Below are 22863 nucleotides of genomic sequence, written 5' to 3' on the forward strand. Positions count from 1 at the left end.
TGAGTTCAAATCCCAGCAACAACATGGTGGCTCACAACCATCTGTAAAGAGATCTGACACCCTCTTCTGGTGTGTCTTAAGACAGCTACAGTGTACTTAGATATAATAATAAATAAATCTTCTCTTTAAAAAAAAGTTGTTATATTCTAGTATGTTTTAAAAGTTGTATCAGTTTGCTGAAGGAAATAATATGTTACAAATTCCTCTAAAGGAAGTGTTTCCAAGCAGCTCAGCCCACACTCCAGGGTACACAAGTCATCTGGCTCCTACAGAGGAGGAGATACATCAGAACTGACCTTTTAACAAGCTACAACCTGAGTTAGCTTCACCTGATCCAAAACCTGTCTGATACTCAGGAAGGCTCCCCACTACACTCCAAAGCAGGAGTATGGACCCAGAGACCCACATGAGATGAGATGTATGTGTTTAGCTAATGGTGGGAATATAATTTGTCACTTACCTGATTGAACTGATTGATTTATAAACCAAGAATGGTGCTTTTCCTTGAAAACTTTTATTTCAAACAGCTGCTGTAGGCACGTATCAATTAAGTACATGGCTCCTTCCCCTGTAACACAGGTGGATTTAGTACTCATCACTTTTCACACACACACCCCCCCCACACACACAAACAGACATAAACACACAGAGATATGCACATCAAAAAATCTATCCAACAGTTCTGAGGAGTGCTCCGAACAGGCACCTAAACACACCTGCTCTACGCTAGCAGACGCCAAGGCAAGCGGATGGGTATTAGGCAGACACTGAGCTCAGCTCCATAATCCTCACTAAATTTAAAACATCAAAGTGAAAGGCACAGATTCCCTAACGGCTGAGACAGATGTGTGAGCGAGTGCCTGGGTCTGTCCCTATGCCAGCAAGGAGCTCTCTATACACAGGAGCAAAGACTCGGAACAAACTCTGAGGTGCCACCGGCCGCTCTATTGAGAAAGGGAAGGGCACTTTTCAAGCTTGGTCAACTGGATATGATTTTCCATTTTATTCTTTTAAAACTGCGGAGAGCTAGGGGTCGGCTCAGTGAGCGGTAGAGCACTTGCCCAGCACATGCCAGGTCTGGGATTCAATCCTCAGCAAATCAGGTGTGTGGGACCAGGAGGCTGAAGCCTGTGCGTCTGAGGTTTTCTCCCTGACTCGGGGCCTGTGTGGTGGGGGAGGCGGGTAGAAGGGATGCACAGACGTTTTACCCCTCAGTTCATGACGTCACTTTCTAACCACAGAACAATCTCTGGAGTCTCTGGCATCACACGTGGAGTGTGACATGGAGAAATTACATAACCTTATTATGCTTCTTATGTTCCTTATCTGGTTATGGAGCAATACTGAGTCTGCCTCAGAGGTGTATTGTGAGGACTGAAAAAAATGAAAACAGCTGTACATTTCCTAGAGCACTGCCTACCACATAGTCAGTGTTCAGCCTAGCCCTTGTTTTCCCATTAACAACCATGAAAATAAGACATGCACGCCCATGTCTGTGTGTGTCTAGACAGAATCTGAGTTGCAGAGGAAGCACCTTCTCTTGCTAAGAGCTTTAGAACAGGGCTGCCTGGAGCTTCTCCCAAATCCCCCTTCCCCGCTCTGGCTGTTCCGGTCCTGGGGCTCAACAGGCATATCCACTTTCACTTTGAGGAAAGACACTAGAGGAGGGGGCAGAGCGCTTGGTTCTGTTCTGTTTCACTTTCTCTGCTTTACAGCTTTCCAACAAAACACTGCCCAGGGCTTTCCCTCATTCTCTGTGCAGTTACTGTCACCAGGAGAGCCGGGATGTAGAGGCTCCAGGGGCTTACTCAGATCCTTAGATGGGAAATCCTGTGTCACCACAGGGGAATGCATCGTAATACTTTTGCCTTGAAATTAGAAAACATAACTGAAAAAAATGGGCTGAATATAAAATTAAAAGGAATGTACCTACCAGCAAGGCATAAAGCTTTCCAGTGTACAATGATTTTAATAAAAGAAAAGCCACCATGGGCTGGGGGTGGGGAATATCCTTTTTGGACAGAGTGAAGGAAGAGCTAAAGGGAGCCAGCCGAACCGTGCCAGGACAAGGCGGCCTTCTGCACCTGCACTCTGGTTCTTTACTGCACACCATGACAAGGACACGGTAAATGCAGGCTAGTGCTGGTGAGCGGTCCTAGAAATGCTGGCACAAGAAAGCCAAAGAAAATCAATCAGTTCCCAGGAAGAACACAAACATACTACTTTTCTAAGTTGTCAGCATTTCTAACAACAACATTCTGTGGATGAAAACCAGAGAAAAAGATATTCTTTAGCTTGATTTATCTTGGAAAATTAATCAGCTTGGGTTTTCACTGCAGGATGCTATCTTAAGTTAATTCAAGAGGACGAATGGGCAGGCGAGTGCTCCACGGTGGGTCAGCACAGTGCTGGGAACAGTCAGACAGACGAGGACTGAGGAGACCACCTGAGTGCTGGGAACACTCAGACAGACGAGAGAGGACCGAGGAGACCACCTGAGTGCTGGGAACACTCAGACAGATGAGAGAGGACGGAGGAGACCCACCTGAGTGCGGGCTGACCAGTTTGACAAACAGGAGGCCGCTCTTCATCTTCTTCGAGGCATCTTTTAAATATTCTGAAAGGAAACGGTGAGTGGGACATTTAAAGGCACCTTCTCTGCTGTGCCTCGCTTTACCCTGCTTTCCACTGTTCCACTTACTCAATTTTTCTTTCTAAAATTTTTGCTTTATCACTTATGAGCCCTGTGATCCTCAGTAAACAACTATTTTCAATGGAAGCTACAGTGAAATTTGAAGTAGGTTTAATTTGCCTTCAGGGGAAGGGATGAGGGGCAGGCTCTAGAGTCGGATATCCTCAGCTTTGTCATCTTGGCCAGTGCTCTTCTCTCACATCTTAATCTCTTTTTAGAAGATGCTAATAGCAGTATTTAAAACAACAACAACAAAACAAAACAAAAACAAAAAAATCTTCCGCTAAGGAGTCAAAAGCACTCACCATAATTGGACAGAAATACAAAATAAACCCTAAATGTTATTATGAAGGCCATTTTAAAAACACTAGTTACTAAACCTCTCTAGTTTTCATTTCTGACACCACCTAATCACAACCCTTATCATGTTCTCAGTGGGGTTGTCATTTTTAAAAAACAAAAAAACTATCTTATGAACAGCCTTTATACAATAAAGACAGCAACTGTATCTAAGCTCTGTTTTTATAACTATCTTTTGCCATATTAAATATAATCTTCATATGACCCAATTTTTCATTATGTTTGTATCATTTGTGTTATCCTTTAGAAAGTCTTCTTCCTCAAAAATATGTACATTTCTTATATTTTCTGTGGATACGTTAAATTTATATTTAGGCAATTCAGAATATACCCTGGGTTAAGATACTGTTACTAAACCTAACTAATTTTCAATGGGCTGGTCATCTGTTTCAAAACTAACTGAGGGGAAATCTTCACAGTAACCACTTAACTACACTGTGGTCTGTCTGTAGACATTCTACTTCCATCCACTAATCTGCATCTGTCATAGTGTCAGACCTCAGGACTTTAATTATAACAGAATAACTTTATTCTGTAGAAAGCAAGTTCCTGCACTGTTTCCTCTACAGTATGTGACTGTCAAAGTTTTAATTACATAGATTAAAACATGAAAACCAAGATGGATGACACCTTCAATAGACTGAGCACTACAGTCAAAAGTCAGCAAAGAAACCAGAGACTCTAGGCAGCCAAAGAACAAAACCTAGCTACACAACAGCACCCCAGGAAGGTGACCAAGGGGCACACCTCATCTACACCAGAGCACCCCAGGAAGGTGGGGAAGGCGCACAGGCCATTACTTAAGAGCACCCAGAGAGGTCTTGGTGTGGAACTGAACTCATTCTCTTTGATCTGTCTATTCCATACACACGCAGATACTGTAAGCAGGTTCAAACATTGGCTTTGCCATAAACAGAACACAGCTTTTTCTTGAGCTAAGAGTAATGGGCTCGCTGCCCTGGCTAACTCCCTTGGGAGGGTTTCCAGGCCCTGGGGCAGAGGAGCGAGACAAAGCCTGGCTGACTTAGAGCTGATGTGATAGAGCAGAGCTCCAAAGGCAGAGGGTGATGGAGTCCAAGTCCGATCCCAGTGTGTGCAGCAGGGCCTCTCTGGGTAATCCCCGGGATACTGCACTTCACTTCCACAAGCACAGGAGACCCTCTCCATGAAAAACAGAGATCCCAACTCTGGCTCATTTCCCCTATTCTTCATGATCCCAAGGCATTAATGGTAGAACAGTCAACAGGTGCTTCCTTGGAAGGAAGCAATGATTCTGTATGACTCACAGCTGCTAAGATCTTGTCACACTAATTTAAAAGCAACAGCTAAAAGATCCAACTTAGTTTGCCAACTAACTTATTTTTGAAGTCCAAATTATTTAAGAATACAAAAATATTCATCACTACAAAGAGTAAATGCATGTCTGGCACTTAATCAAATGTGACTAGATATTCAAAGATGTGGACAAGTATGGCCCATGATGAGAGGTGGGGAAAAGGTCAATTATTACAAAAGAGATTTGTATATGGAACCAAAGGAAAATGGCATAGAAATATACCTTATGGATAAAATGTTGAAGGGACAGAAGAGTTTTAAATAATCTAAATGGAAATGCTAGAGAAGGCAAACCCAACAGAAAGAACTAATAGCAGAAGATAAATAAACTTGAAGATTCAGCGATAAGAAATGCTCCAAATGCATAAATTGATCTATGAGTCAGATTCAAACCTCCTACTATGTGTGTGATGGAAGCTTTCAAAAGAGGAGAAATAAGACGACAAACACATCTATCTGAAAAAATGCATAAGAAATGTTTCCTATTTGAGGAAAACTATAAACTCACTCATCCAGGAAATTCGGTGACCCCAAAGCACACAAGGAAAATAAAACATAACCAATAGTTCAAAACCAATAATAAAAAGAAAAATCTTAAAAGCAACCCAAGGAGGTGATGTGTATGTGTGTGTGTGTGTGTGTGTGTGTGTGTGTGTGTGTGTGAGCATCATAGTATGCACAGAGAGGTAAGGCCAAGAAGGAGAGCTAAGCACGTGAAAACAACACAAGCCAGAAGACAATCCAAAAACATCCATAAAGTAACCACCATGACTATAAAGAAACTACCTCTGGAAAAGGAGGGTGGAAAATAAAACTTCAGACACACAAGAACTGAAAGGAATAATCAGGAAAACACACACATACACACACACACACACACACACACACATGGAATGCCAAGGGAGATTCTTCTAGCAGAAGGATCATGAAACCAGATGCAGGAATCTAAAAAGGAGAATGTGTGACTAATAAAGGGGGGGTTGTTCTTATTTCAATCTCTTTAAGGATTGTTGACTGCTTAAGTTAAAGTAATTCAGAGTAGTGTTTACATCATATGTACATAGAAAATGTATGACATCAGCTTATGTCCAGAAGAGATATAAGAATAATATCTTGTGCGTTTCTTGTGCCATCTGTGAAGTGATGAGGTAGATACAACCGATTAAATGTGTACAAGAAACCCGATGGCAGTCACTTAATTTACAAAACTCTCAAACTGTCACAAAAAAGACAATAAAGGAGATAAAACTGAATTGTAAAAAATACTCATTTAACTAAAAAGAAAGAGAGCAAATAGACACAAAGAACACGCATGCTAAACGAGAAACAGCAGGACAGCAGCTCCAGGTCCAGCTACATCAGTAATCACATCCACATGGTAACGGTCTCAACGTCCCAGCGATAAGCAGGAACTCAGACTGAATTAAAAAGCAAGAGAAACTGCATGTTGCCCACAGGAACCCCACGCAGACATAAAGACCGAAGAAGAATGGAAGTAAAGAGAAGCAGATGCTAAGGATGTTAGCAGACTGTACCAGGGAACTTTAAGAGTCACTCTACAATGACTGAAGGGTCACTTAACTAAGAAGCTGTGACGCTCTTAAAAGCTTCCTCACCAAACACAAGCCACAGAACACGCTAAGCACACACAGACAGGAACCTCTGGACACCTCACTCTGGCAGGCACTAATCTGTCCCCCAGCTCCATAAAGAGAGGGGTGCAGGTTCAACTGTCAGAACTGGGCGAGATTCTTTCTGCAATGACATGTCTAGACTGAAACATAAATTAGGGAGTTTGGTCCTGTAAGAACTTTCTAAAATATCAAAGTTGCCTCCCACTCCCATGTTTCTTGCCTGGTGAGCACTACCCACCTCCCTGTGTCTGAGGCACAGGAAAGCTGACAGCCTTCCGTATATACAATTTCCTCATGCCTCATGGCAGACCCTTCATCTGGGACTTGAATTATTTTGACTACTTATTTTTATCATGAGAAAACTGTACTGAGTGTTTCTCTTCTGGCTTCCCCATTCCTCCAGAGCCCCAATTAATTAAACATTAAAACACCAAGTCAACTAAAAAACAAAACCATTTCTAGAAACTCCCTGAAAGCAACAGTGTTTTTATCTTTGACACAAAGCAGTGAGAAGATCTTCAGGGCATCTGCAGCTACAGAACACAAACAGATAGTCAGTGTGCCACACCCACAAGGCAACCGTTCTCTGGAAACAAAGATGGGCAGCATGAAGATGTCTAGTTTGTGGGGAAAATGATATTTCCTCACACGACTACTCACCGCTGGACTAAATCAACATGAAATCAACTCCAAATGGGCTAAAATGTTCAAATATAAAATTACCAGAAGAAAGTACCTGTGTTTTGGCCTGATCAAAGACCTTCTGGGATCTAATCCCAAAAGCACAGATAACAAAGGCCAAGACAACAGGTGGCATTACGTCACACAAAAGCTTCTCCACCGCAATCACAGATGATCAAAGGAGAGGAGCCAAGCAGTCCATGGAGATGTTAATTGCTGTGCTCCCTAAAGAACTTAGATGCTGATATAAAATGAAGTTCTTTTTTATAGGCAGAGGCTTCAAAAATAAATATATTTCCTCTAAATTTGAAAAAAAAAATCGGCAATGTTTTTTGCCTGACCAAAAACCATAACAACTAATTCACAATGACAAATGTCACCAGGATCCAGCCTTCTTGGCTCCCTTTAGCACCCTAACCAGCCAGTATCTAGCACCTAGATGGCTTTCCACAAATGCCTTCTCTGACAGATTGCATGCAGGCACAGCACAGCAGGATGAACACCAGTCCTCCAGCCCCGAGCCACGCCCTGCTCAGCTGTTCTAGCTCCACCCACTCTATGCTGCTCTTCCCTGGGCTGGGTCAGGCTGGGGCTACCACACAAACAAAGCTTTCCCTCAACACACCTCTTATCCCTTGTTTAAGTCTCTAGTCCTGTCCATCAATCCCTCTGGTCCCCCACCTGTCTATCTTCTAGTCCCTGTTGGCCAGTGAAGGACTCACCTGCTGCAACCTGAAGAGCATTCCATAAATTCGAGTTCCATACACAACTTAAATTTTTCTATTAGCCACTTTAAGCATAGGCAAAATAAATTTTAATCACATATACAAATGTCACCAGGATCCAGCCTCCTTGGCTCCCTTTAGCACCCTAACCAGCCAGTATCCAGCGCCTAGTTTGTCCAAAATACACTCACTGCACCACACACACACATATGAAATATGCAGCTACAATGCTGTCTGCGGCTTGCTTTTCGGGGTAATACTTCCCACGGACTGGGCTGGGAAGTATGCCTTTCCTTCCTATCTTTTGAAAAGTTTTTGCAGGATCACTCTTATTTTTCAGTGTCTCATAGGATTCTCCAGTGAAGCTACCAGGAACTGGGCTTTTTCTGTGGAAAACAGGCTACTAGTTTAAACTCTTTACTGAGGTCTATTCAGATTTCTCCCTTGAGATCTGACTGTAATTACTCTATCCGGCAGTCTGTCAGTCTCATCCACAATACCCACATCATTTCTATACTCCCTTCCCCTTTCTGTAAGGTCAGTAGCAAGGACCCCCCTTTTACTGGTAACTTACTCTCCCTTGCCCCCCTTGGTCAGTTGGGCTAACGATTTGTTATCTGCTTTCCATCTTTCAAAAGGAGCTAACCTCTGCGCTGCTGATGTTTCTGGTGTCCGACTCTGCGTGTCTGTCTCTTCTGTGCCCATATTTCCTTCTCCCTTCTGCTTTGCTGTGAGGCTAGTGAACTTTCCTGTGGTGGAAGGTGAGGTTCCTGGCCCCGAGGTCTTTCTACTTTATTAATTTCATAATGTGCGGCTCTGTGTCTTAATGGGTAAGCACTGTCACGGGCATTTTGTAAGTCCATGTTTTATTTTCTTGCCTCAAAATACTCCCTCTTATTTTTTTCTGTGGCTTCACTGGTTAAGAGCTGTGCTGTTTAATTTCTGTGTATCTGTGAACCACCCGAATTTCCTTCGGTAACAGTCTTCCACCTTCACTTCATTGTTCTTGCAGAATGTATTTTTGATCATTTGAAATGTTTGTTTTATGACCTGTTAGGTAGGACTGACTTACAGTGCTGGTTAGGTCTTGTTTGGGGCTGGGGGTAAGCTAGGAGATCCTCTTGTCTGGTCCCTTACAAACACACATCTATGTGTTATAATTCTATTTCTACTCTGTGAGATCTCACAATTATATCCTCACCTTGCTTTAGTTCTCAGAATAAATTCCTAAGTTCTGATTAAAGCCTTGGTAGAATAAACTCGGCCTCCTCTAGGGCAGGCTCCTCACCGGGTTGGCTCGCCCTGAGGACACATTTCCTGGGAATGCACATCTTATGTTTTTAAAATAACTCAACATTATGTTAGAGAAAATATAATAAATGTGGCAATTCTGGAAATCAGCTTGTCCTCCCCCAACTCGTAGGAACTGTTGCTGGTTTGAAGTCACTTCAGTGACTTTCCTGGACTAACGCCAGTTAAGAGCGCTCTGTTCAACCACCTCAGTGGCTAACACTGAGTCCCAGTAAGTCCCTGCTAAGGGGCTCTGTATGTATCAGGCCTTTGCAAGCCTTCACATTGTTTTCCCAGGGCATCAGTCCTTCAGAGATGAGAAACTGGGGCCCTCTCAGGCTTTCCCTGGACTTGCACAGTCTTAAATATGTGTATAGCCTTTTCATTCCTTATAAGTAAATCCTAGTTCCCAGAGCCCCATGTGGACACCTAGTTATCTACATGTTCCCTCTAAGGTTTTGTCCAGGTTACTGTTTGCTAGACTTGCATAGTCCTTGCAGAAGCTATGATGTTTTTGACAAACAACCTAGGGAATAGGACTTTTCCCAGAGAGCAAGCTCTGAGCACCAGGTCAGGTCAGGTATTAACAGTGTCCTGAAGGTGAGCTTTGTCAGGAAGCCACAAGACAGGTCAAGTAAAGGCTATGCTCTTGGAGTAGGGTTGTTTTTCCTTTCCTTTTCTTTTTAGCTTCAAACCAACCACATCTGGTCTGTTCCTTTATTACAGGACTGCTGGGGTTTGCTGCAGACTGGGAGATGGGAACAGTTTCCAGCTTTCTAATGAGACTCAGCTGAGCGAGCCTGAACAGGCTTTGGATGTCCCACCTGCACTCCTTCAAGTCTTCCAAGAGGCTGGCTGTCACTGCATGTGGTGGTCTGAGTAGAATGGCCCATAGCCTCCCATTCTGAATGCTTAGCCCATAGGGAGTGACATTATTAGGCCTTGTTGGAGTGGGTGTGGCTTTGTTAAAGGAAGTATGTCACTACGTAGGTGGGCTTTGAGGTCTCCTATGCTCAAGCTATACCTAGTGAGGCATGCAGTCTCCCTCTGCTGCCCATAGATCAAGAAGTAGAACTCTCAGCTCCTTCCTCAGCACCATGTCTGCCTGCATGCCTATATGCGACCATGTTGACAATGGAGCAAAACTCCGAAACTATAAGCCAGCCCCAATTAAATGTTGCCCTTTATAAGAGTTGCCATGGTCTGGCTCACAGTCAACCAATGGACTGAGCACAGGGTCCCCAGTGGGGGAGCTAGAGAAAGGACCCAAGGAGCTGAAGAGATTTGCAGCTCCATAGGAGGAACAATAATATGTACCAGCCAGTCCCTTCAGAGCTCCCAGGGACTAAACCATCAACCAAAGAGTACACATGGAGGGACCCATGGCTCCAGTCATATATGTAGCAGAGGATGGCCTTTTCAGACATCAATGAGAGGAGAGGCCCTTGGTTCTGTAAATGCTTGATGACCCAGTGTAGGGGAGTGCCAGGTCAGGAAAATGGTGGTGGTGGGGATTGTAAAGCAGGGGGAGGGGGGATGGGTTAGGGGGTTTTTGGAGGGGTAACGAGAAAAGGGAATAATATCTGAAATGTAAATAAAGCAAATATCTAATAAAAAAGAAAAAGAAAAAGAAGCATGCATAACGATGGCTGAAAGAAAATGGATCATGGAATTTAGTAACTGCATTCTAGAATGAAGTAGAGGACCACAGACTGAAATAAAGACAGTAATAAGCAAAATAAATAAATAAATAAATGAATGAATGAATAAATAAAAGAGTTGCCAACAACTCTAAACAACTTCAGCAAAGTGGCAGGTTATAAAATCAACTCAAGCAAATCAGTTGCTTTCCTATACTCAAAGGATAAGCAGGCTGAGAAAGAAGTTAGGGAAATGACACCCTTCACAATAGCCACAAACAATATAAAGTACCTTGGTGTGACTCTAACCAAACAAGTGAAAGATCTATATGACAAGAACTTCAGGTCTCTGAAGAAGGAAATCGAAGAAGACCTCAGAAAATGGAAAAATCTGCCATGCTCGTGGATTGGAAGGATTAATATAGTTAAAATGGCCATCTTGCCAAAAGCAATCTACAGATTCACTGCAATCCCCATCAAAATCCCAACTCAGTTCTTCACAGAGTTAGAAAAAGCAATTCTCAAATTTATCTGGAATAACAAAAAACCCAGGACAGCTAAAACTATTCTCAACAGTAAAAGAACTTCTGGGGGAATTAGTATCCCAGACCTCAAGCAATACTACAGAGCAATAGTGTTAAAAACTGCATGGCATTGGCACAGGGACAGGCAAGTGGACCAATGGAAAAGAATTGAAGACCCAGAAATGAACCCACACACCTATGGTCACTTGATCTTTGACAAAGGAGCTGAAAACATCCAGTGGAAAAAAGATAGCCTTTTCAATAAATGGTGCTGGTTCAATTGGAGGTCAGCATGCAGGAGAATGTGAATTAATCCATTCTTATCTCCTTATACTAAGCTTAACTCCAAGTGGATCAAGGACCTCCACATAAAACCAGACACACTGAAACTAATAGAAAAGAAACTGGGGAAAACCCTTGAGGACATAGGCACAGGGGAAAAGTTCCTGAACAGAACACCAATAGCTTATGCTCTAAGATCAAGAATTGACAAATGGGATCTCATAAAATTACAGGCAAAGGACACAGTCAAAAGGACAAACGGCAACCAACAAATTGGGAAAAGATCTTCACCAACCCTATATCCTATAGAGGGCTAATATCAAATATATACAAAGAACTCAAGAAGTTGGACCCCAGGGAACCAAATAACCCTATTAAAAAATGGGGTACAGACCTAAACAAAGAATTTTCACCTGAAGAAATCTGAATGGCCGAGAAGCACCTTAAAAAATGCTCAACATCATTAGCTATTAGGGAAATGCAAATCAAAACAACCCTGAGATTTCACCTCACACCAGTCAGAATGGCTAAGGTTAAAAACTCAGGAGACAGCAGGTGTTGGCGAGGATGTGGAGAAGGAGGAACACTCCTTCACTGCTGGTGGGATTGTAAGATGGTACAACCACTCTGGAAATCAGTCTGGCGGTTCCTCAGAAAACTGGGCATGACACTTCTGGGAGGACCCTGCTATACCTCTCCTGGGCATATACCCAGAGGATTCCCCAGCATGCAATAAGGACACATGCTCCACTATGTTCATAGCAGCCTTATTTATAATAGCCAGAAGCTGGAAAGAACCCAGATATCCCTCAATGGAGGAATGGATACAGAAAATGTGGTATATATACACAATGGAGTACTATTCAGCAATTAAAAACAATGAATTCATGAATTTTTTAGGCAAATAGATGTAACTGGAAAATATCATCCTAAGCGAGGTAACACAACCACAAAAGAATACACATGGAATGCAATCATTGATAAGTGGATATTAATTAGCCCTTAAACTCTGAATACTGAAGATACAATTAGCATATCAAATGATTCCCAGGAAGAAGGAAGAAGAGGGCCCTAATCCTGGAAAGGCTTGATCCAGCATTGTAGGGGAGTACCAGGACAGAGAAAAGGGAGGGGGAAAGATAGGAGAATGGATGGAGAGAAGAGGACTTAGGGGACATGCGGGGAGGGGGGAACTGGGAAAGGTGAAAGCTTTTAGAATGTAAACAAAGAATATAGAAAATAAATAAAAAAAAAGAGAGAGGCATGTACATGGAGGTAGGGGAAGGAGGAAGGGGACGGTTTGGGGGTCTTAGGGGAGGGGGGGATATCTGGAAAGGTTTTACCATTGGCAATGTAAATGAAGATGATATTCAATAAAAGATAAATAAATTTTAAATAAGGAAAAAAGACAGTAATAAGCAAAAGAAAGAAAGAAAGAAAGAAAGAAAGAAAGAAAGAAAGAAAGAAAGAAAGAAAGAAAGAAAGAAAGAAAGAAAGAGTTGCCGTGGTCAAGGTGTCTCTTCATAGCAATGGAAACCACACGAAGACGCCACACCTCGAAGGCCAGTCATGGAAAAGAACTGCACTGCTGCTGTCCCACATGCATGTCCCTTAGCCTCACTGTGTACTCCAGAGAAACTGGCTCCTGCCTGCAGATTAAAGGCTCTACTACACTTAAGAGAGTTTTTGTTTAAATCTAGAAAACCCTGGGTCAGACCTCAGCTGGGTCTTTTCTTGTCAGACTTGGAGGCTACTTGTTTTTCTCTTAAATTTCTCTTTTACTTGTATCCAGAACAGATGAGAAACATATAAATTGGTTAAGAAAAAAAAAAAGCCCACATTTACACTAAAGGGCCCACTTTTAGTGCAGTGGGAAATGGTAAGTACAGGAACTCTGCTCAGAGTCCCAACTATTTCTCCAAGGATGTCAGTAGAGAACATGGGACCTGGACTCATAAAGGTCAATCTCAGACCCTCTCATCAAGTAGTGTGACCTTGGGCAAGATAGTGAATCTGCCTTGTCTCAGTTGTTTAACAATAAAATGGGCGTGACAATTCATTTAGAGGCGTTTGCTAAGCCAACATACATGTGAAAAAGCCCAGAGCACAAAAATTTTTTTTCCTGGTTTTTCAAGACAGGGTTTCTCTGTTTAGCCCTGGCTGTCCTGGAACTCACTCTGTAGACTAGGCTGGCCTCGAACTCAGAAATCCGCCTGCCTCTGCCTCTGCCTCCCAAGTGCTGGGATTACAGGCGTGCATCACCACACCTGGCTCAGAGCACAAAATAATTAATTCAGTTTAGAGTTAGTCTGTTTCCATCAACTTGTAATAAAGTCAGAAATACACAGGGAGAAATTTTATATATATACTATACACACACACACACACATATATATAACATGTGTGTGTATATATATATATATATATATATATATATATATATATATATATATATTATAACACACATAGAAGAGTTGTGTGTGTGTAGGAAATTAAAAGTCACAACTTCTGGGCTGAAGAGATGACTCAGTGGTTAAGAGCACTGACTGCTCTTCCAGAAGTCCTGAGTTCAAATCCCAGCAATCATATGGTGGCTCACAACCATCTGTAATGGGATCAGATGCCCTCTTCTGGTGTGTATGAAGACAGCGACAGTGTACTCACATGCACGAAATAAATAAATGAATCTAAAAAAAAAAGTCACAACTTCCAGAGAGCTAAGTGGACTAATAACCTTTCTAGAAAAAGCTAAATCAGAACCAGCGTGTCTTGCTAGACCATGTAAAACTGAAAATATGGTAGATTTTCTTGCACACAAACATTCTCAGTAAATCTAGCGTGCATTCTTCAGCTTTAGAAAAAGCTCAATAAGAAATAGCAAAAGTGGGGTCTGGAGAAATGTTTCAGTAGTTAAGAGCAATGACTACTCTTCCAGAGGTCCTGAGTTCAATTCCCAGCAATCACACGGTGGCTCACAATCATCTGTAAGGGAATCCAATGCCCTCTTCTGGTGTATGTGAAGACAGTAACAGTGTACTCACATAAAATGAATAAATCTTTAAAAAAAAAAAAAGGAAATAGCAAGAGCAAGTTTTCATACTTAAAGTCAAACATCACTTTTATAGAAGCTCTCCCTTTGTGAAATACCTCCCACCACGATTAGGAAGAACAGACATCCTACACAGCCCTACTTCTGGGCCAAGAGTTACAGTGCTAGCCAAAGGTGGGCCAAAATACAGTGCAGGAAAATAATACGGCAGGGCAATGTTCCAAGCTGTGACTTAAGTCCTCTCCATAATCAAAAAAGTTTAAAACCCACAAAATGCAGCTTGTTTCTTCCGTAAGTATCAAGTTGCCTGTCCCTCTCGTGACTTGTCATGCCAAGCCAGCCAGTAGATTAATACCAGGAAGAACAGAGGAGAGGAAGGAGAATCCAGAAAGAAATGAGTCTTGATCCAATGATACCTAGAAAGATGGCGGCAGTCTGTTATGCGATATAAGGAACATCTAAACACAGAGTCAAGTTTCATTGATGATAATGGAGAAACAAAAAGGTACACCCCAGGAAAATGCTTCCTACTGAAGGGGTTCTCTGAATATAACTTACCTGTGAAGTTTCAGAAGCAAAAGGAAAATTAGCCTCCACCAAGACTACAGCAAACAGAGGCTGCGATGTTTCAGGGCTGTCCCCATCAGCAGCAATGTTTCTAGGATTGGCCAGCTGGGGAGGAAGAAGCTGGTAAAGAATTCAGGTCCACAGTTGGCTCAAAGCCACCAAGACCAGCAACATACACTGTTGGAGCTTGCGATATCTGGGATACAGGACAACTCTGGAAGAGGAGATGGAGCAGATCTAACTAAGGTACCTGATATCAAGCAGAGCTGGCCATCAGACAGAGCAGAGGGGATCCTCCCCCAACCTCCCACCTCTCTTGTGAAGCTGCAATGCCACCGTGTAGGCAGAAGAATGAAAAGCCCTGGAGAGGAGGTGGTGACAGTCTATGCCCCTGAAGTCCTACTATTTGTTGACCAGCTGATTTGACTTTTGAGTCTCGGATTCCCAATATGTAAAGCAGTGATAACAAGGCCTTATTTAAACTGCTGCCTAAGGTCACTGTGAAGATAAAATACAGTGCTATGCAAGGGTTAGTTAGCTAGGAGATCAAAAGGTTCTAAAAACGATGTAATCCTTGAGAAATTTAAAGTGTATAGGTGTATTATGTAGGCTATGCAAACTCATTAAATTTGAGTTTGGTGTCTTGAGAGCTTCTGGAACCAACGCTGTCCTTCTCATTCTGAAGAACAACTCTGACTTACTCACAAAAAGTCTAGCCCTAACAGACACTTCAAAGCAGGACAGGCTACACAGGGAGTTGGGGTGTCAAGGCTTCTGTGCCAGAGGTGACAGTGGCTGCTTCTGGAGCTATCTCTACAAGCACCCTTCCTTCCAGGAGAGCCCATTCACAGTTAAATCCACCTCTCCCATCTTGAACCACAGTGCCTGCCTCCTAGCTGCTGCTATGGATGGTGGGAGGTTGGTCACAGGGACCCTTGACAAGATGGTGGTTCCCTGTTGCTCCAGTTGAGGAAGCAGAAAAGAGTGGAATTGGTTTAAGAAGTTATTAATGCTCAGAGAGGCAGAAAACCAAGGCTACCTGTTGCTACAACAGCCAAGTGCTGGTCCTCCTCCCGTGCTCTGCTCCATTCAGCTGTCCTGCCACATCACACGGCCAACCCCACCTAGGAAAATATGAAGCTGCCAGGAGGCCCTAGAGAAGTTCATGTCAAACGTTGCAGCCACAGTGGAAAACAGAACAGTTTCCTACAAGGTGGGCTTGGACCATTCCGACTAGCATCCTATTCATGCCAACAGCACAGAGGGAAGTTAGTGTGTAGGGACTGACCTCAGTCAACATGTTTTCGTGGCTCTCAAATACCATGTCTGAGATGTCTGCTTATCACATCTATCACAGTTCTGTGAACTTTCACCTTTCTTGCAGAGATATGTTTTTCAATCTATCCACTTTAGGGATAATCCACCCCAAATACATACTGACTTCTGGATGAAACACCCCTTGTTTGTTATAGCACGGCCATGCCTCCTCATCACCAAAGTATAACCTGTAAAAGTCTAAGCTTTGTTGTCTCAAGGTACCACCCCAATGAGAAGGCTGAGCCAGCTTCCAGCTCCTGGGGAAGTGACAGGGCTTTCTCTGTTCTCACACAACCCCAGTGGCTCCGAGTTGCAGTGTTACTGTGAATACGGAGAAAGTGTAAGGAAGAAGTAAAGACAGACAACAAAGAAGAAAACAACTTTTTCATTTTGTGATCTATATACTACAACAACAACAACAAAGGCACGGGCAAGAGCTCTCCAAATACTTTCTAGGTGACAGAATCATAAAAAAATGTTTTTTTGTCTTATTTTCCTTTGTAATGCTAAAATATCTGTACTAGCTATATACTGTTATTCTTATTTTTTAAGTTATTCTTTTAAAATAGTAAATTTATAACTGAAAGCTAAGGATTAAAAACTGAGACTAAGGAGCTAAAACAACAAAGTCAAGTTTAAAATCAGTGATGTAGCCAGGCATAGTAGAACACCAGAGAAAGGGGGACACAAGAACTGCCACAAGTCCCAGGCCAGCCTGGGCTCCAGTGTGACACCCTGTCTACTGACTCCCCACAATAAAATAAAATAAATAAAATAAAACAATTAAGTTGGCAACCCCACAGAGTCTTAGCAAAACTAGGCCTTCGTGAGAGTTTGCTCTACAGGACAGACGCAGGCACCAGCCCAGCCACGTCACGGGAGGGCCTGGGCACCATGCAGCTCTGACTTCTTCGCATGCCTTCACATCCCCTTCAACTGCAGCACAATGGAGTCACAAAGGACATGCTAAAAACTTAAAGCAGCATGCTTCTGACCTTCAGAGACCTCCTCAGAAGCTGAGACCAAGGTCACTGCTGACAAGCTAATGGCTACTGAGAGAGAACATACCTGCACTCCCTACAGCTCCTGGACTGTGCAACACCTAGTGATTATACAAAACGGGTAATCACACACATAGCTGGTAGAAAAGGTACCACTGATGGGAAAGGCCCAGTGAGAAGAAGGCTTCTGTGTAGAGGTTACCTTGAAGATGGGTTTCAAGAGTTTCTCAAGCAGAGAGAGTGGAGACAGGATTGCAGAGAGATAAAAAGCCACCAGCATTCAGAGAGTAAAGTTGGGCTGCAGCACAAAACTTGGCCTTGTGGGAAATAAAGTTGAACCTTGAAGGCAGAGTAGACTCTGACACAAGAAAGAAATCAGTGCAGGAAGAAACAGAACGGGTGTTCTTTGGCCCTGCTAAAGGTGGGCAGAACGGAGCAGGGGCGTTAACCACCCTGGCTCTGCTCTCCCACTGTAGAAATGCAGAAGACAGCCGCTGCAAGAGGGCAGCAATTTGTCCAAGGACACAGAATTGATAACGCACACAAGCCACACAATCTTCCAGGTGTCTTTCATTATAGTCAGGCTTCAGGCAACACTGACTAAGCCTAACATCCTTGGTAAAGCTCTACGGTGTGACAAACCTTTGCTGTCACTAGGATGCTGTTCAAATCATAAGACCATGGCTTACTTTCCTTTAAGATTTTTTATTCTGCCCTGGGGATAAATCTGAGGGATCTGTAAGTTGTTAGTTATCGTTCCACGCCTCTGGGAACGATTGATTACTAGAGGACAAGATTACACCAACAGATTACCAACTGCCAACTGACTGATTCCATCACTTCTGAACGTGCTCCACAGTCAGGAGCAAATCCAGCAACCATCTGAGAAAGGTCAGCGGGGCCCCACCAAGACCTGCTGTATAAAGACAAAGCCAGATTCGTGTGGAAAATGTTAAGTGTGCGCCATGCCGGACAACCCAGAAGCTGCCTGCAGGAAATGCTGAGCAATCTTCTGAGGAGCTGAGCTCCCTCATTCAGAGGCCGCCTCAAGGTCACACTGGGTAGGCTAGGTTCCCTACTACCTACCAAGGGAAGGGCGGCTTCCAACCTCCAGGCTTGCTTCTAAAGGTAAACACGCGCACACACACAAACATGCACACCCACTTCAATCCTGAGTTCGAGTGCCAAGCCTTAGGTCCTTTGCTTCCTAGAGTCCCTGACAAAGCCTAGAGGAGCCCCTCCTAGCCCTGTATTTCACACTTTTCTTTCTTTCTTGCCGCCAACCCCCAACAAAGATATGTTTCTTTGGTTTTACAAAGCAATTAGTCAAAAATAATGCTAACGTAAAGTTCCTCCATCATTAAACAGGAAAATTAGCTCTCCCCTCTGTATCTGATTAATTTTTAAAAGAAATCTTTTTTTAATGAGAACATAGTTCTAAAACTGGAATTCTTAGAATAGTTTTAATTCTAGATTTCGGGGGTGGGGGGTGTGATTTGAGACAGGGTTTCTCTGTGTAGCCCTGGCTGTCCTGGAACTCACTCTGTAGACCAGGCTGACCTCGAACTCAGAAATCTGCCGGCCTCTGCCTTCCAAGTGCTGGGATTAAAGGCGTGTACCACGACGGCCGGGGTAATTCTTGCTTTTTGTTTTGTTTTGTTTTCTTTTGTTTTTAGATGGCATTTGTGGCCATCATGACGCCCCAGATAAAAAGTTACTGCACACGAATGGCCAGGGAAGCAGGCCTGGGACCCCCAAAGGCCACCTGTCCTTTATCCTCCAAACCAACTGGCCATTACACCTGTGCCACCTCTGGAAATGACAAACAAGGAAGCTTCCTTGGGAGCCTTGCAGTACCCAAAGGAAACTCAGCAGACCTGAGCATCGGCTCTAAAGCCCAGCTGATCTGGGGACTTCTTCACTCGGGGTGGCAGGATGGGGTGGAGGTGGGTGAGTGGCACTGATTAAGGGTGTGTTTAGGCCAGCGACATGGACCTATATATACAAGAGTCCTACATCCTACATGATTTTCATCTTCCTTTCCCCCCCTCATAGAACTCTAGGGTTTTCAATCTGTAGCCATTTCCTGGGAGGTGAATCCTGTTAACTGTCCTCCTGAAGAGCCATCGGCAGTCTCCTGCTTACTCTAGTCAGCTGACGTGCCCCTGTCTAACTCTCACATCTGGCCCAGCTCAGTAGAACAGAAAAGTGTACAAAAGCTTTACAGAAGAAAACAAGAATTAGCAGGGCGGTGGTGGCGCACGCCTTTAATCCCAGCACTTGGGAGGCAGAGGCAGGCGGATTTCTGAGTTGGAGGCCAGCCTGGTCTACAGAGTGAGTTCCAGGACAGCCAGGGCTACACAGAGAAACCCTGTCTTGGAAAAAAAAGAAAAAAGAAAAAGAAAACAAGTATTTTAAAAATAAGACCTACCTTCAGCAAACAGAAATGAAACCTTATAACACGTTCCAAAAGTAACTGGTCTTAGAGTAACTCAGAGCAGTGTAGCATCCCCAAGCTATGTCAGAGAAGCATCACGCTCATTCCAGATGCAAAGAGGTATTCACCTTGCTGCAATGCCCCACCCTGTCTATAGAAAGGAATCCAGCACAGTCCACTCTCCACGTTCCCGCATTTATTTGTCTAGGAGTGTCAACTTAGCAAAACAAAACTGAGAAGTGACCTGTAATGGACTTTAAGATGTAACCCTTCATGACATACCAGAGGCAACTTGGATGTAAATTAAATATTGAGGGAGCAGCATTACAAGGTTAGATGCCTGTGCCCTGAATGTATACAACCCTCTGCTCACTTTCAGAAAGTGAACTCTCAAACAGTAAAACCTCAGGCGTGGGTACCCAAAACCCCAGCTCCCTAGGCTAGCTGGTCCTCACAACAGCAGTTCCGGGAGGTATTAGACCAGCCGGCCCAGCAGCAACAGTGCTTGGGACTTAACTGGATGAGCACATTCTTGGGTCTTAGGCCAGGACCTACTGGTTCAGAACCTTCACAGATGAAGTCTCACTCCCAGGAGACTGGTGTCCTCACATTTGAGGGCAGACCCCCATAGCCGCTATCAAACGTGTTTGCCCCCTTAGAGCCTGCAGGTGGCACTAAAGGCCATCTGGAAGAACAGAAGTCGGGAAGTCCAAGTTTTAACAGCTTCAGAGCCCTCAACCACTGCCACGGACCACACAGCCCTATCAGCCTGATGAGAGAACGGTGAGAGGACACCGTGCCTAAAGGGGAAAACGAAGGTGAGAGGACACCCCGGATTTGAACAGAAGCTAGGGGGCAATGCTTCTCATCCTTCCTAAGAGATTTAGTGCAACTATCACTTTGAGGGATGCATTCAATATTGAGTCTTTGCAGTTTTGTGTTTGATAGGATTATGAGACACTTTAAGAATGAAATTAATGTCAGCGAAACAGCCACCAAAACAAAACAAAACCCCCTCAAATTATGGTAAACTACTATATAGTATCAACATGTTTGATTGTAAAAGAATGATTAAGGCTCCTACTATGAAAATCAAATTATACTGATGTAACAGAAGGGTGAAAGGAGGCTCTCCCCTCCCCCAACTAAAATAAGGTGTTCAGCTAGCCCTCTGATGGACCACCAACACCAGGAATCGTCACCAGCTGCTTTACCAAACACTATCAGTGAGGGTATGGCTTAACTGGAACTCTTCATGGGCAGCTGGAGTCAGTACGAATCAATATCAACCACTTCAGAACACCATTTTGCTGTACTAAAACTTAAACCAACAAGCACCCAAAAGCAGCTTCCACTCCGGGAAGCTCTGAGGAAATGAATGTCAGTGTCCACCAACAGCCTCGAAAGATTGCTGCCAGAGGTGTAACTACTCACAGTTGCGAACCAGGAACACCTAGTGTCATCCATCCTCCGGAGACAAGCAGTATTGATAAGCATACAACGGACCAGAAGCAATTAAAAAAAACAACCAACAAAACCCATGGTACGGACATGAATGGATCTGGCAGACATGGTACTGAGGGAAGGAAGACAGATACAAAAGGTATGGGGTCCAAACAGGCAAAACTAATTTGATGACAGAAAGTCTGGGGTTCTCTAGAAGACGTATGTATGAGCTGTTAGCTGGAAAGCTACTCTACTTGATCAGCATACAGGGGTCAGTGGAATGCCTTGCACACCTACAATCCATACACTTGACTGTGTTTAACTCTTTATATAGGAGAGAAGCTATGTATGCAAAGTGTCAGGTTATCACATCAAGATTATAAAAATCTTCATCACTGGATATCTGTACCCCATGAAGTATATTTGCTGTAAGAATGCTCCGCATTTGCTGAGCTAAAACTCAAAATTAAAGTGACTGGGGAGTTTCCCTCTTCATCCCTATTGTAGCATGAAATGTATCATCTGTAAAATGACAGAATGTTTCTGGCTTGCAGTCCCTAACCCAAATTTATTTCACTTGCCCTCCTCATATGGCAACGGCTGTCACATGCCCCCCACATGCCCTGATAGCTGGTCACCGTCTACAGGGATACTGAATGGCCTGGTTCTGGGATTTTGACTATGGTCTGGGATTGCTTCAAACCACGCTCACAAAAAATCCATTCAGGCTGCTTTTAAGCCTTGCCACCCAAGCCTTTCCAGTGCTCAGCATGGAACTACTGGGCCTCTGTTTTGGAGCCGGTAAGATTCTAGACGCTGAGCTGCAGATACCCAGGAACATCCACGGCCAGCAGAGTCCCGGAACCCACGCCGCCCGCGGTGAGCCGAGCGGCTAGACCCGCCCCGAGGAATCGGCGCAAACTCTCCCTTCGCTTCCGGGTTTGGAGTTTCCCGCGTGCTGTGACACGTGACCAGAGTGCGTATCAAAGTGCAGGGCACCGAATCCCGGCCTGCGCTCGCCGGGACCTCGCTGACCGGTGCTGGCCTGTGCAAAAAACCCGCGCCGCCGCGGCCGCCACGAGCGCTCTCGGCCCACGCGCCGCCCGCGTTTACCTGGAAGTAGGAACACTAGCTGCCTGGAAGCCAAGTCCCCGTGGTCCCGGCCTCCGGCCATGGCGCGCGCTGCCGGAAGTGGCTCCGAGGGGCCCGCCAGCCGGGGCCACCCGGCCTGCCTCCGTTTCCGGGCCCGCCCGCTTGGCTTCCTTTTTGAAATCTGCGCGGGCCCTGCCGTCAGTGGCGGTTGTGGAGCTCCGCAGCTTCCTCACTCTCCGTCTACAGGCGCTGCTCGTTCGTGTATTTCACACTGAGGTTCCTAATGCAGGCGAGCAGTCTTGAAATTGGGTTTGGGCCAATTTGATAGTTAAGGTAATTCTTTTAAGACACAACCCAAAATATGTTTTATAACTTGGGGTTCAACATACGAATTTGTTATTTAGGATAAATCTTTATATTTGTAACAGGACTTAGGTTGGGTGTGGATTCGATTTGACACAAGGTCCACCACCTAGCGGAGACGGACCTTCAAAGTATGACGTCATGGCTGGCTTTGAGTAATCTTGTTGCCTAGGGCTCTCGTAGGGACAGTATAAAAAGTAACTAAGGCCCACCTAGGGAGGTGGAGAGGGGATTTTCCTCTCTCCAAGGCCCAGCTGCCTATTAGGGACAGAAGCTTTCTGAACTGTTCTTCAGGGCAGACTGGGCCCTTTATGTTCTTTGCTTATGTTATGTTTTTGTATTTTTTTGTAGAGGCAGCAACGTGAGACACAGGCAACATAAATGTGGAGGTCTGAGTTATAAAGGTGGCCAAAGCTTCTGAGAAATGA

At 44.1% G+C, this 22863-nt stretch overlaps 1 protein-coding gene across 5 annotated transcripts in view; it reads right to left on the reverse strand.

The window, feature by feature from the left end:
• Nucleotides 1-22208, reverse strand: part of Rnaseh2b (ribonuclease H2 subunit B) — a 56933-nt gene extending 34725 nt beyond the window's left edge. For 2 of the 5 annotated variants that reach the window (XM_052191244.1, XM_052191240.1), the window contains exons 1-3: nucleotides 22094-22208; nucleotides 2546-2617; nucleotides 461-568 (exon numbers count right to left, since the gene is read on the reverse strand). In XM_052191244.1, coding sequence (XP_052047204.1) covers nucleotides 461-568; nucleotides 2546-2617; nucleotides 22094-22154 — 241 coding nt within the window. In that variant the 5' untranslated portion in view covers nucleotides 22155-22208. Of the gene's footprint in view, nucleotides 1-460; nucleotides 569-2545; nucleotides 2618-14770; nucleotides 15161-20968; nucleotides 20988-22093 lie in introns of those variants that run through there. The other 3 variants (XM_052191245.1, XM_052191242.1, XM_052191241.1) reach the window with 3 other exon arrangements.
• Between the last annotated feature and the right edge of the window lie 655 nt (nucleotides 22209-22863).

This window comes from Apodemus sylvaticus, chromosome 8, assembly GCF_947179515.1.
Source record: "Apodemus sylvaticus chromosome 8, mApoSyl1.1, whole genome shotgun sequence".
Lineage (NCBI taxonomy): Eukaryota > Metazoa > Chordata > Mammalia > Rodentia > Muridae > Apodemus > Apodemus sylvaticus.